Source organism: Lindgomyces ingoldianus, assembly GCF_010093535.1.
Source record: "Lindgomyces ingoldianus strain ATCC 200398 unplaced genomic scaffold BDR25scaffold_7, whole genome shotgun sequence".
NCBI lineage: Eukaryota > Fungi > Ascomycota > Dothideomycetes > Pleosporales > Lindgomycetaceae > Lindgomyces > Lindgomyces ingoldianus.
Window position 1 is genome coordinate 1,422,912 of NW_022985168.1, and position 13,330 is coordinate 1,436,241.

Sequence of the window (13,330 nt, forward strand, 5' to 3'; positions counted from 1 at the left end):
CTCTAGGCGGTGTCGAAAGAGAATATTTGCAGGGTTTGCTAGTCTGCTCATTTAGGTGGTCCGCTTACTTATGAAACATGTTATACATAAAGCTAAGAAAGGGTTAAAGCTGTCTATATAATTACTAGTAAGCTACTTCTAAACACCTAGCACTTATTTAAAGCGTAAAAAATATAATTATAGAATTTTAATAAGTTTAGCTTTTTAATAAGCAAAATTATATCTTAGCTAATAGCAATAAGCCTAAAAAACTTTTTATAACTAGAACTAGTAGCTAAGTAAAGTCGCTTAACGGATAGCATATAATATAGTGCTTGTATAAAAAACAAGTTGCTTATTGTTACAGTTAACTAGGACATTCTGTTAAGACTCTAACCGCTTGTATGAACTTAGTGGTTGAAGACCTTTGGTAGATGCAAGGGGGTATGGCTAGAGAGCTTGGATTAGTTCTCTAGGAAGATGTCTAACAAGAGTATTAGAGTAACTAATGTATTAAGCTAGTGATTTATAAGGTTAAACGTAGAAGTCCTGTAAGAAGATTTCTGCCTACTATATATATTCCTACTGATCACTCTGATCGTCGTCACGCTGGTAGGCACTATCACCGTGAGCGATAGTCTGGCACGACTGCCACACTGCATCCGTGTGCAGTCCTTAGTTGGTTACTGGATTCTTGAGCTACTATCAGGCGTTCCTGGCGAGCCCTCTCCTTAGGATAATAACACATGTCTCAGACTCCCCCGGAGAGCCCTTAGCCCGGCCTTAGGCACATGACGTCCTGTTACATACCCTAGTGCATATATATATCCTTTCCTAAACCCCTAAGTCTCCATAAGGATTTGTCTATTAATACTATCCTATACCTCCTTCTACGCTTCATGCTTCCTGCACACAGTACTCTCACACTTAATAAACAAATGTTATAAGTTAGTTAAAATGTTAATAAAGTGTAATTAAAGTAGAAAAGTTATAAAAATAATATATAACTATAGCTAAGTAACAAAAAAACCTGAATAGTTAGTAAAAAAGTGCATAAAAAGATCCTGTAAGGTTTCCTTGTCTATGAGACACGTTAATAGATTATTATTTTTTAGTGTTAAAATCTTTAGCCTGAATAAATACTTAAACTAGTTAGTAACTACTTCTTAGTGTCTTTATAACTATATTACCTATATTTCTTACAGCTCTGTTAGGCAAATAGGCATCTCCGGACACTCTATGGTGTTGACTTTATGTCAAGCGCAGCAGCGCCATTTCTCCCCTTCTCTTTTCTCTTGTTTACCTCCCTTATTCTTCATTCCCTACTGTTACGATCTGAAAAGGAGGACTCACCCGGGACGCTCTATGGGAGGTCATGGGAATGGTAACCAACCAAGGGGCTGGTATGGACACAGCGTGGTGCTGCGAAGCTAGCGGGAACGTGATGTGATAGTCGCGCCCAGAACTATCGCTCACGGTGATCACGGTTATCAGAGTGATCAGCAGGAATATATATAGTAGGCGAAGGTACTCCTGTAGGACTTTCGCGTTCAACCTTGTTTAGTACCTCCACTACTAGCTCAATACATTGGTTACCCCTCAATACTCTTGCCAGATCGACTACCGATACTGTCTTAGTATTCCCCACCGTCGTGCCGCCTGTAAGACATCTTCCCAGAGACCAAACCGAGCTCTCTAGCCACATCAGCTTAGACCTACTGAAGGTCTTCGACCACTAAGTTCACTCAAGCAGTTAGAGTCTTTAACGCCTAACCTCTCAGGTCTGCTCACAATACCGAGGGCTAAAAGAGATTTTATCCTGCTAGTGAAGGACACAGGTGGTTTTGAAGAGCTTCACTCTGTTAATGGACAAGAAATCCTGAAAAATTTTGATGATGCGACAACTAATCCCTATAAAGAAAAGGTCGACGAGTGGGAGTAATTAGAACAATTTATACTGGCATGAAATTTCAAAGTTTGACTATTAAAAAAGGTTTATTGAATTGGAGCGCAAGAAGGATCCCTATCTCCGTCCCCCTACAGTCTGCAATTTAAACGCTCCCCAAAAATTTGTCCGCATGCTAGCGCTTGCCGTTGACAGAACGAAGGACTCGAATGCATGTGTAGAATTTGGTCGAAACTATTATAATCGATCTACGGCAGGATGGAAGTAAGAACATGAAGCAATACAGAAAGTCTGTAAAGACAAGATTTAGAACTGTAGTTTGGGGCATATTTCAACCGAACGAGGCTGTTTGTTGACGAAGGAACTGTAGTGCGGGGAGCATGCCCCCCAGATGCAATAGACATGCATTAGTCTTTACCTCCGATACTGCCGTCGGTAGGCTTGTACGGAAATACTCTAGCATTGATCGTGCTGGGTTGCCGACTCTGCCCTGCATCAAAGGACTTGGTCAGTCAGATTGACGCCACCAATCCAGCAAGACTCTCACAGAACTCTTGAATCTCAGAGTTTTGAATAGAGTTACCTATCATCTTGAGCTTTACCAGAATATGGGTCTAGGCTGCTTTACTAACTTGTTGGGCAGGATATCTCCCGAGGTGTACCAGCTGATTGGGATCTGGAGTCCTTGTGCGACAGAGCCTGATGCCTGAAGCCCTAAGCTGTTTGGCATCCAGCCTTAATACCACGTCGACCGATACACTCCGCAAATCTGGAATTGGATCCTCCTCTGCTCCGTGCAATTCTCCTAGCAAATTTAAGGTTGCATCGCTGACCTCTTCTCTGATAAGTAATTCAACATCCCATAAGTTTCAGAAAGGCTAGATTTGGTTCTGCCGATGTAGATGCAACAGCTGCAGGTTTGACACAAATTCTACATGCATCTATCAAAGTCGTCATGTAATTTAGATACAAACTACACAAGAGTTGATACAATCCAAATTCATGAGATTAAACTTGAAGGCTGATAACTTCAACTTAGAGACGAAATCGCGGAGTAAATCATGTGGCTGAAACATTTGGCCGCCAACACAAAAGAAATTCATTCCAGGGCCAAATTACTGAGCTGGGCGTCAAGAGTTCAGCTGGCCCAGATCTGGGACAACTGACTAGAACAACGGAACTGGGGCTCCATACTTAGGTTGGTCTTGACTAGCTCGTTTCGTTTCGTCACTGCCCAATTCTATACTCTGTATACCCAGGATTGAAATTTGGAAAGGGACTTTGGTGAGCGGATCTCCCTTGAGCGTACATTGCTGACCATTTGAAAACGCCCGCGGCCTACTTTGTCCCTTTTGCTCATGACTCGACTCGGAGAAACGAGCAAAACTCATCCTCCAATATCGCGGCCCCAAATATTCAACAACATTTCACATCTAGCACTATTATGTCTCTAGTATCCGACCTGAGAGCCTCCCTTGATTGACCCTTTACTATAGAAGTGAATAATTCAATAGAGTTTAATGATTGATTGATTGATTGAGTTTATAGCAATACTTAGCAATACAATACTGTTTAGAAAGAAATAGCAATCAATACAATCTTGTCTTGATGCACGATAGTGCGTGTGTTTACCTCGCGTAGCAGGAGCCAACTGGATCAAAAGAATATGGAGGATTGACCCTTGGATAGGTCTAATTATGAAAGCGGAGATATCAAGCCGTCACAGGTGGTACTCGGTGAGTCTGAACACGTGATAGACAGTCACGTGAGTCCTGTATCAACGAATGCTGCTTGATTATCTTAATCTCGGGAATCTAAAATATAGCACAAGTCAAGCTACCATAGTCAGGGTGCGAGCGGAAGCCTCGAAAATTGTACTAGACCCTAGCTCTTCCTCTAATGTCGATGATCATCGAGTTCAGACTATGAAATCACTAGGATTTAATAGCAGAAGCAATCTTGAAATATACCTAAGTTTCTTGTCAATCAGTTAATCACTTCATCAAGCTTTGCGCTCTTGAATAACTTTCTTCAATTCAATATTTCAATCAATTTGCAGACATGTTGCAGGGTAAGTAGCTCCGGGTTTCTTCCATTTTGGTCCAACGTAGATAGGTTCAGAAAATAGCTAAAGATTGAAATTCTTTTCTCCCGTTCTGCATTCAACTTGTAACAGTATCGCTATTTCTTGTTCTTATCGATACGAATCAGATTTCTGAATTGGGAGCAGATAGAATATACCCACGATGCTAGAGAAACGTAACACACGAAAAATTTGGAGAGAAGCCAACTTCGTCACGAGAATAGTGCGATTTTATTGAAATCTCACAACAATACGTTCACAACAACACGTCCACATCGTGCAGGAGAGAACGGCATTGCTCATCGGCACAGTGTTCGCGTACCTTTCCTAATACAACATTTTGACCGTCGATCTTTCTTATCCCCACCAAAATGCCTTTGACCAACTTTCTAACCGATATTTCGACTTGCTCTCCACCTAGAGGTGCGCTTAATCCAGGAACTCCCTTTCATTGTATTCCTTCTATTGACTCATACGTCGTTCCTGAAGAGTCAGCCATCTCTTCTGGCCCAACCAAACAGGAATGGGATACCTTTCCCGAACATTTCCGGCCGGGGTACCTAATCTCCAAAAGCAAGCGGTTCGGCTGGACATGGGAATACGCCTATTACATTTTATAGAAGGATGCGAATCTTTAGGTTTGTCGCCTCTGCGTTAAAAAGAGGAAAAGACACAAACCTCAGAAGTACGCCGCCGGCTGCACAAGATCATACAAACATCATCGCACTGAGAAACACAGCATTATCGACTCAATAAGGAAGTTAAAACGGAAAAGAGAACCCACTCCTGTTTCGGTTTTGCAGTGATTTCTCGACCCGGTGACTTCGAACAAGGCCCTGAGGGAATTCGATGTGACTCATTTTCACGAGCTCTTGACTGATTGGATTGCCTTTGACCACATCTTTTTCGCAAACTGGAGGGCCCACGATTCCGAGCTCTATTGGAATATCTAAATCCTTGTGTCAAGGGCAGCATTCCATCCCATCCAATGGTCACAAAGTCATTGGATATGAAGCTCGAAAAGCATCCCGATTCCGTCAGGAGTCTTATTCAGGCCGCGTCTACCCAAGTTCACATTTCCTTCGATGGCTGGACAGCCAATAATAAGATCCCTACCCTCGGATTAGCCGCTTTCTTCTTGAATCGTTCGTTTAATGTAAGACAACTCTTAGGAAACGAATTCATTGTCATTAGAGAGGTGCTTGCTTTCTTCTATTTGCTACCTATGTGTCGATCATAAGGGGTATCTGTGTTTGCAATCGAAATAACAAAGAAGTCTTATCAGAACAGAACTATTCAACTACATTTAGTCTTTAGCACAAATTCCAAACTCATCCTGAATTTCCACAATCCTCACACCCCGCTGGTCTGCTATCAACCCCATCAAGCCCTGACCTACGTCTTTTATCTCGTTGTACTCATGGAGAAGCTTGATGTGCTTCTTGACGATCTTGTTCGCGGCTGCCATAACCTCTGCATCGGTGAGTTCGGCTGTGGAAGGTGAAGACGCCGTGGAGGATGCATTGGTTTTCGCGATAGCGTCCTGTATGTTTGGGAGGGCAGCTAGAGACGCAATGAGGGTACCTCGGTGGGCACGGAGCTCTTCAAGGTCTTGGGAGGATTTTGAAGGGCTTGAGGATTTGAGTGGGGAGCCGGGTTTGACTGGAGGTGATGACTCCGGTTGGGGTTGAGGTTCTGGTAAGTTGGTGGTATTTGGAGGGCTATTCTGCGTTTGAGAGCCATTTGGTTCCAGCAGAGATCTTAATTTAGCTGCACTATCAGACTCGCGGGTCGATATGTCGCTAGTAGACCCACGCTGCTGTGAATCCTGTGCCGTTGTCGCTTTAGTCGTGGGTTTAGTGCCCCGATTGCCATCACCGCATAAACTGTGTTCCTGAGAGGACGCATTCAACGCAGGTATCGTCAATTCAGTCAAATTGGTTTCATCTCGCCGTGAAGGATCCTTGCTAGGGTCAATCTACCAGGGAGTCAGTTTCAGGGGACGTAAAAGTCAGAACAGACATACCTGGGGCTGAGGAGTCCTCCTTCCCTCATGGCCAGCATCTGCCATCTCAACATCTTTGAGCGACCGTTCATCCGAGCTATGGATTTTCTCTATCGCCGCTTCTACTTCCTCCTTCATCCCTCTGTCGGACTCTTGATGTGGTGGCCGAAAACTTAATTCTCCACCAGTCAATTTTGTTGCGTCGACTGGGAGGTGAGAATGCCTCAAAGGCCGGATTTCCTGTTGGGATACTGTCCTCTTATCCTCGAGAGATGGCAGATCCTTCAACATGGATGCTGTATCTTCATTGTCGGGCGAAATAGTCTGCCGCTTGGCACTTTCGTCTTCCGCGGTAGATTCCGACTTTTGTACAGTGAGAATTGGTCTGTCCACGGAGACCACACAGCTGTCTGCTGTTCCTCCATCGTTATCACCTGGTTGTGAAATTGGGTGCACGAATTCCATAACTTCTGCATTTGCAACTCGCTCCGACATTTTCTGTTCCGAGTTGCGTACAGCTGGATCTAGAATTTCAATTCGTTCCGTAACACTATATTCAACCTGCATACATTCCAACTCTTGTACAGTCTCTATGTTGCCGGGATTGGCTTCGCGCCGCTGTAAGGGAGGTTCGTTAGACTGTAGGTCAGCTGAATGGGTAGGACTAGATATATCGATATTCGCGAAAATGTTTGCTTGAGCTTGATTCAAGCTTTCAACTTGTTTTAAGGCGATGCTTGAAACATCGTCACCGAACGCTTCGAACGCGTCTTTGGCATGGAGAGCATCGTCTTTGGCGGGAGAAAGCCTGTCAGCAGAGATGGAGGTTACAACCGGCGAGGATGTCATAAACTCGTCTTCCGAGTCAGGAACCTCCGTGACGCCCGCCATGAGAACCATTTCAAGGGTTTGGTGTTGGAGCTTGCGAAGACGCAGTCGTCATCCTTCGGCGAACCAGTCTCGGAAGTACCGGCCGCCAAGAACTCCGTGCCTTCCGTTCACGTAAGCGGCAATCACGACCGCATGAATGTTGGGCTTTCACTGAAACAACCTGCGCCTCCTATCCACTCGACGCTTTGTTTCTCGGTCCCATACCCCTCTCTGGATGCTTTTCACTGCCTGAAACCCTCCACGTCGGAGTCACCACCGCTCTGTCGTCACCAGTCTCGACAAACTGACGCCCTATCGAACGGAAACATGGTTGAGGCCGGGATAAAGTCGCGAGGTGCGGCCCTCGTCTTGTTGCTCCTCACATTTGCAGTGAGGGCGAGGGCACACGAGCACCACATGGACAACATCGAGGAGGGCCAGTCTATTTCCGGAGATCCGATTGTATGTTGAGGCAGACGCTGCGTAGAGGGAGTCGATGGTGAATGCTAACGGATTCCTTAGGATTCAATACTATGGATCCATATTTTGGTGCAGGCGCTGGCTTGGGGAGTGCTATTCCCCACGGGAATGGTTTTAGGGGTATGTTATGCCGATTTGAGAGCCTGAGGATCGCCATGGACTAATTCGCGGTAGATAATCCGCTCCAAATGGCATGTTCCCGTTCAAACCACCGGTACCGTCCTCGCAATAGTGGGATACTTCCTCGGACATGGCCACAAAGGGCGGCAATTTGCGTCAAACATACATTCGAAGTTCGTCCCGATCATCATGCTTCTGCTCATAATCCAGGTGGCAATGGGCGTGTATCTTAAGCTTCACTTGGAACGAGGAATCTATGGGAAAATACGGAAGATTGTTGTCAAGGGACATGGCGTTGTTGGCAAACTCATGCCCATTGTGACATGGGCCCAGTTCGTCTTTGGGGGTATTACGGCCCTGGGCTTCTGCCGCGGCGACCATACCGGACAATGCCTGGCCCATTTCATTATGGGAGGAGCATTTATCGCATACGGAGTTATTCTTACCATCCTGCTACTCGTAGGGCAACTTTGGCTTCGGAGATCCGGACGGAGTCAAGAATTCTTCGATTCGCTGGTCATTGCAGCCTGGGGATGCGTCAATACCTTCACGGAACATCGTTGGGGCGGGCCATGGGTTCACAATGACCTACAACATACCTCTATGGGTATCATCTGGTGGTGTGCCGGCTTGGTTGGCATCTGGCTAAGCCGCACAAGAGACGGAAGACCGAAGCGAAATCTCATTCCCGGAATTGTTATCCTGCTCACTGGCTACGGGATGTCGGCCCATCCCCAGACGCTGCCTCTGTCGAACATAGTTCACACCCTTTTTGGCTACACGCTGATGGCTGCCGGCGTCACTCGCATTATTGAAATTGCCTTCGTTTTGAAAGATCGAAATGCCACGACCGCTGACGGCTCCGACCCGAGCAGCTTCCAGTATTTGCCTCCATTCGTAAGTCGCTTCTTAGTCTAAGTCTAGGACGGGAACTAATGAAATGCAAGCTCCTATATGCGTCCGGCTTCTTGTTCATGGGCGCCACAGAAGAGCAGATGCAACTTCTCTCTGACGCCCATGTAAGCCACGTGTCTTACGTCCTCATTCTATACAGCATCTCCTTCCTCCTATTTCTTTGTAAGTATTTGTCCCTTTTGTACCTCTACTTGTATGCTAACCACATCGCCAGTCGTCAACATGCTCCTCCATCTCTACGCTGTACACGCATGGGGCATGAACTCGAAGTCTGATGCCGAAGCCCCCAGAGCCAACGGGATGCCGAATGGCCATGCAAGAGTTGATAGGCAAGTACGAGATGCGGAAGAGTTCGAGCTCGAGGGTCTCATGTCTGAGGACGAGGCACAGGGTCCTGTTCAGAGTAAGGAAGGACGACCGTTGGCCGCTCAGCATTGATGTACATATTTTATGGTTTTTTACATCTTCCCTTCTTCTACTTCCTAGGGCAGGTGTTTGGGCGTGATATTAAGATGGATTAATGATTGAGGGCAACGAATTCTTGGTATTGGGTAAGGTGGTTGGGCCTACAAGACTCTGGCACGTCTTCATTGCGTCAATTGGATTATTTTGGATCTTCATATTTGCACTTTATTTTCTTCATCCATCTACGTCCAATCTCTCAGTCACTCGTCCCATACCTCACGAGTTCAATTTCAAAAAGATTCTGCAGAAAGATACCCTCGCATGAAATAGCCTAATGCTTTCTCCACAGAGTCCTGCGTCCAATTCGTGGATCGAGAGATCTGAACACGATTTTCAAATGCGGATAGTCCATTTCGGGATCATGAGTAGGTACATGTTCACAGTTGCGCCACTGTCCTATGATTGCTCTTACTGAGCAGCTTCAATTCGCTCTTACTGTTCCACGGGTGCGGAGAAGCTGTGATTGGCGTTCCAAGACTCAACACTTTGTCTTCCAAGATTCACGAGGTCTGCATTCATCTGGGCAAGTCGGTCTGAGTTGAGTGATTCTATGAGTTTGTTCCTTTTCACGTGAACGAAGGCATAAGTACAAGCACAGCTACGGATCGGAAAGTTTCGTGGGCTGGAATTGTTAAGGCTAGGCTACGAGTGATCATCCAATCTTTCCAACCATCACGGTTAATCCGCTGAGCTGGAAGCTGAACACTGAGGCCTTCCTGCCTGCCTGTCTGCCTCCAACAATGTCACATCGACGCAATTCCTCGGACGCTAAATCCGTGCCTCCACATACAGGCTATTCATTGCGATCCCGCATCGCATGTCGATCGTCGGGCTCGTCGGGGTGCATTGTATATGCTCACACACGCACGTAGAAGCCCAGCCCACAGCTTCAAACGCGAATCGGCGAACGGGGGCTTCGGACCCCATGACGCTCCAATCCTAGTCTGAGAAGTCCCCTAGGTCGGGAGACAAGGATGTTGTAGTGGAGCGGACTACGATTGGTTTACAAGACTCTGAGGATACAGATATGGATATTTTGAGTGAGAAAGTAATGAAGGGAATGAGGTTAGAGGGTGATTTAATGGATGCAAGTCTTGTAAGCCATGACTACGGTCTAGGAAACCAGGAGAGAGTCACACAAGCGGAAGATAGCATGGAGGGGAGAGGAGGGTGGGGTAGCGATCCGACTGGGACGTAGAGATGTAGGTGGAGGAGGAATTTGGCTAAATTTGGGAAGTTGTTTGCGTTTTTGTGTTTAATAAGACCTAGATGGCGGAAATATTCGTAGAGTGTGAGATATTATGGATAGAAGTTCACACAAGATATACGCAAAGATGAGAATTGGAATGTCGCATGAGGATTACTTCAGCACACCCATCAGTTCAGAATGAAGACACGACTAGTGTCGAGGGTTTGGGAGTATGGGTGGTATTCCCTATTGGCTATCATCCTGATATACATTGCGTCGTCTCTCATCACATGAACGGGTATTAAAACTCCAACTCCTCAACCTCCATCCCACACTCTTCACACCTCTTCCTCATCATGCCCGTTTCCGGATCCAACACACTCCTCCCCCACTCATGCACATGTCTATCCCCCCATCCCTTAATCCGATCACCAAAATTCGCTCCTTCTCCCTGCCCCCCTAACTTCGCGCGTTTATACGCCTCCACCCTCGTCCTTTTCTTCAAATCCTCGAGCTTGTTCTTAAATTTCTTCTCCTTCCTGGCTTTCGCAATGCCCTGTCTTTTCTCATACTCAGCGTCTAAAGCTTCCGGCGATCCCCACTTCTTAGGCGAGAAGGCGTAGGCTTCGACTTGCAGACGTAGGAATAGCTGCATGTTATTCCAGTTTGTTTTGTGGGGATTTGGGCGCTCGAGATGGGGCAAGAGTTCTTCATCTTTGAGCTCCGGATCAGTTAAGAGGTAGTCTTCACGGGCTTCCGTTTTAGTAAGCAGTGAGTACTTGTCTGGGTATTTTTCGCGACAGGCGGCGCAGATGGATATCGAGAAGACATCGGCCCATTTCCAGTCCACTTCTAAACTCCTGCATTCGCGACATTTGCCGGGAATATCGCGGAGTCCGTCGTTGTATTTGCCCTTGAACTCTTCTCCTGAAGCAGTACCCTCGGCTAATTCGTCTTCTCGTCCATCGTCTGCGTTTAGGATGGAGATACCAGGCTCATACACCCCGGCCCTATTCTCCCTTAACTTCCGCCGAACACGCTCGCGCTCCCACTCCGCAAGCGTCATTCCCTCGGGCTTCTGCTCCTCTTCTTTCCCGCGCCCACTCCACATGGCCTTGTTATGTGGATCATCGATCGTACTCAAAAACCCACCCTTCGTGTCCGTCATTTTAGAAAAGTCATATTCGATGTACTCGGAGCGGCCGAAGTTTTTGGCCGGCTGGATGAAGTCATTGGAAGGCGGTTGTGTCATTCCGGTGTTAGTGCTGGTGGATACGATGCGGGAGGTTTTAGGGACAGAGGAGGGAGCTAGAGAGGAGTAGGGACGTTTCGTGCCGGAGACTGGGACGGGCTGGGGGGCGGTCGGGGTTGTCATTTTGGTGGTGGTGGATTGCGCGAGGGCTTTGGCTTTTAGGCGGGCTTCTTCCTGAGTTGGATTAGTATGAGATGGTGATATGAGGAGTTGTGGAGGTAGTACCATTCTTCGAATTTGCTCCGGGGTGAGCGGGTTTGGGGGGAGTCTGCCAGAGGAGCGGGTTGCCTGTGGTGGCGTTGAGGGTCGGTCTGCCATTGTAGAGGATGTGGACGGAGAAGACAGGAGCAGATTGAGAGATAGAAGATGGAAAGAGCAGGAATTAAAAAGGGGACGAAAGTCCAAAGACGTTCCAAAGCGTATGCGTCCAAAGCCGGATGTGAGCTATCGGATTTTTTGATACGGAACGCTCAGTGTAAGTCGCGAGCGAGATGGTGATGCGCGCCCAGACCTCCAATTCGTTCAGCCTTATTTCCGCCTTCGGATCTCCGCCCTTTCTTTGAAGTTATCCTCGCAAAGGCTCACTTTCACGCCTAAATCTTATGTCATAGATGGGATTCACTGCACGAACAGCGAAAGCCAACGTCGGCAGTTCTCCAATGCACCGCCATGACAAATACAGATATGACTCTTGCTGTGGCTGTGCGCTTCACAGTTGAACTAAGGAACAGCACAGTCATCAGGTATCAAACAATAGGCAAAGGAGAGCTCATATAACAAAAGCCGCCTACACTGTCTTCCCAATATCCCTCACTAACATTCATTGGTTTCGCACCCACTACAAAAATGGTGAACACGCATACACGTGCGCACGTGGCCGGCAGCGGGCCTGTGCCGATCCGGAGCAGCCCCGGCTCCATCCTTGAAGATCCCGATGCCTCAGCCGAGAAATTTACTGCGACAGATGAGCACGATGAATTCACGATTGAAGTCGCACCGCCCTTGAGTCGGAGGGAGAAGCGAAAACTGAAGAAACAAAGAGACCTAATCGACTCCCCTGCACAATCCAATTCCCCGATTTCTACAGCATCCAGCAACGCCACTCCTCCAAACGACCCGCCTAAGAACCGCACACTAAACCGCACACAACCCTCTACTTCGATCTCGATACCTAGATCGCTCTCCACAATGCCACCGCCGGCCCTCAACCACCCCCTCCTAGTCTGCTCCCTCGGCAACCCCGGTCCCGCCTACAAAAATACCCTCCATTCCACTGGCCACTACCTTCTCACCTACCTCCACGCGCGCAAGCCCTACAACTCCTTCAAATTAGAACTATCAGGCCTAACCGCACGTCCCAAATCCGAGCGTTTCGATTCCTTCCACATAATCAAAGGGTTCCAAAAATCCTCAGATGTGGAGCCCGAGGACAACTTCGTGTTCTGGCAGTCGCAAACACTCATGAACGTGTGCGGCCGCAGCGTGCGGAAAGCATGGGATAAGTATCGGCGGGAGATGGAGGGACAGGGGCGAGAACCTAGGTTGGTGGTGTTGCATGATGAGTTGGAAAGTCCATTGGGGGAAGTGAAGACACGGGATGGGAGCAGTAGTGCAAGGGGACATAATGGCGTGAAGAGTTGTCAAGAGCATTTGCAGGGCGTGAAGTTTTGGCGGGTGACGGTGGGGATTGGAAGACCAGAGAGTAGGGATTCAAAGGTTGTGGCGGAGTATGTGCTAAGGAGGATGGGGTATAAGGAGGAGAAGGCATTGGAGAGGGCCGCGGGGCCAGTTATGGGGCAGTTGAGGTTGATTAGTGAGGGGAGGATAAAAGTCTGAGCATATGAGTTCAGTTGGGTCGCGTTAGGTTGTGTATGACAGAGTTGGTACAGAGCATCGAATTTTGAGGAGTTTGGAAGAGTTGGAAATAGTGACAGACTTCCCCTCCCGAAGCAATCTTGACAAGAGTTTGTAGGATATTGTATAGTATTGTAAGAGACTTAAACATGTCTCAGTGATACCCAATAGATAATACCACTCAGAACCCTAATACCTCAATACTAGTCCTG

At 47.3% G+C, this 13,330-nt stretch overlaps 6 protein-coding genes across 6 annotated transcripts; 4 read left to right on the plus strand and 2 right to left on the minus strand.

Annotated features, from left to right (window-relative positions):
• Positions 1-1,218: 1,218 nt before the first annotated feature.
• On the plus strand, positions 1,219-4,104 carry BDR25DRAFT_351887 (uncharacterized protein; the record flags this gene model as incomplete). The annotated part of the gene is made up of 19 exons (XM_033694931.1): positions 1,219-1,398; positions 1,433-1,506; positions 1,544-1,640; positions 1,679-1,911; positions 1,973-2,051; positions 2,107-2,174; positions 2,204-2,251; positions 2,325-2,396; positions 2,421-2,497; positions 2,542-2,572; positions 2,605-2,679; positions 2,753-2,837; positions 2,925-3,021; positions 3,056-3,106; positions 3,190-3,338; positions 3,505-3,625; positions 3,656-3,866; positions 3,893-4,000; positions 4,062-4,104. The coding sequence occupies 19 exons, from the start codon at positions 1,219-1,221 to the stop codon at positions 4,102-4,104; spliced, it is 1,899 nt and encodes a 632-aa protein (XP_033551178.1).
• Positions 4,105-4,956: 852 nt separating this feature from the next.
• BDR25DRAFT_351890 (uncharacterized protein) lies at positions 4,957-5,236 on the plus strand (the record flags this gene model as incomplete). Its single annotated transcript, XM_033694932.1, has 2 exons — positions 4,957-5,154; positions 5,210-5,236. The coding sequence occupies 2 exons, from the start codon at positions 4,957-4,959 to the stop codon at positions 5,234-5,236; spliced, it is 225 nt and encodes a 74-aa protein (XP_033551179.1).
• Positions 5,237-5,274: 38 nt separating this feature from the next.
• BDR25DRAFT_392059 (uncharacterized protein) lies at positions 5,275-6,879 on the minus strand (the record flags this gene model as incomplete). Its single annotated transcript, XM_033698182.1, has 2 exons — positions 5,995-6,879; positions 5,275-5,946 (listed from the first exon to the last, which is right to left on the minus strand). The coding sequence occupies exons 1-2, from the start codon at positions 6,871-6,873 to the stop codon at positions 5,275-5,277; spliced, it is 1,551 nt and encodes a 516-aa protein (XP_033551180.1). The 5' UTR covers positions 6,874-6,879.
• A 135-nt stretch (positions 6,880-7,014) lies between these two features.
• BDR25DRAFT_281245 (integral membrane protein-like protein) lies at positions 7,015-9,070 on the plus strand. The gene is made up of 5 exons (XM_033687877.1): positions 7,015-7,305; positions 7,366-7,443; positions 7,498-8,340; positions 8,391-8,520; positions 8,573-9,070. Exons 1-5 carry the CDS (start codon positions 7,171-7,173, stop codon positions 8,794-8,796), a joined length of 1,410 nt encoding a protein of 469 aa, XP_033551181.1. The 5' UTR covers positions 7,015-7,170; the 3' UTR covers positions 8,797-9,070.
• Positions 9,071-10,313: 1,243 nt separating this feature from the next.
• Positions 10,314-11,855, minus strand: BDR25DRAFT_332424 (DNA repair protein; the record flags this gene model as incomplete). Its single annotated transcript, XM_033692749.1, has 2 exons — positions 11,490-11,855; positions 10,314-11,438 (listed from the first exon to the last, which is right to left on the minus strand). The coding sequence occupies exons 1-2, from the start codon at positions 11,580-11,582 to the stop codon at positions 10,314-10,316; spliced, it is 1,218 nt and encodes a 405-aa protein (XP_033551182.1). The 5' UTR covers positions 11,583-11,855.
• Positions 11,856-12,078: 223 nt separating this feature from the next.
• On the plus strand, positions 12,079-13,282 carry BDR25DRAFT_301732 (peptidyl-tRNA hydrolase). Its single transcript, XM_033689641.1, has one exon. The coding sequence runs from the start codon at positions 12,111-12,113 to the stop codon at positions 13,098-13,100; it is 990 nt and encodes a 329-aa protein (XP_033551183.1). The 5' UTR covers positions 12,079-12,110; the 3' UTR covers positions 13,101-13,282.
• The last annotated feature ends 48 nt before the right edge of the window (positions 13,283-13,330 follow it).

Excerpts from the sequence above, each read along its gene's own strand:
- BDR25DRAFT_301732 (XM_033689641.1), top strand. The coding sequence starts at position 12,111 with ATGGTGAACACGCATACACGTGCGCACGTGGCCGGCAGCGGGCCTGTG.
- BDR25DRAFT_281245 (XM_033687877.1), top strand. The coding sequence starts at position 7,171 with ATGGTTGAGGCCGGGATAAAGTCGCGAGGTGCGGCCCTCGTCTTGTTG. Across the intron at positions 7,444-7,497 it reads CCACGGGAATGGTTTTAGGG|ATAATCCGCTCCAAATGGCA; the intron begins GTATGTTATGCC and ends AATTCGCGGTAG. Across the intron at positions 8,521-8,572 it reads CTCCTTCCTCCTATTTCTTT|TCGTCAACATGCTCCTCCAT; the intron begins GTAAGTATTTGT and ends CCACATCGCCAG.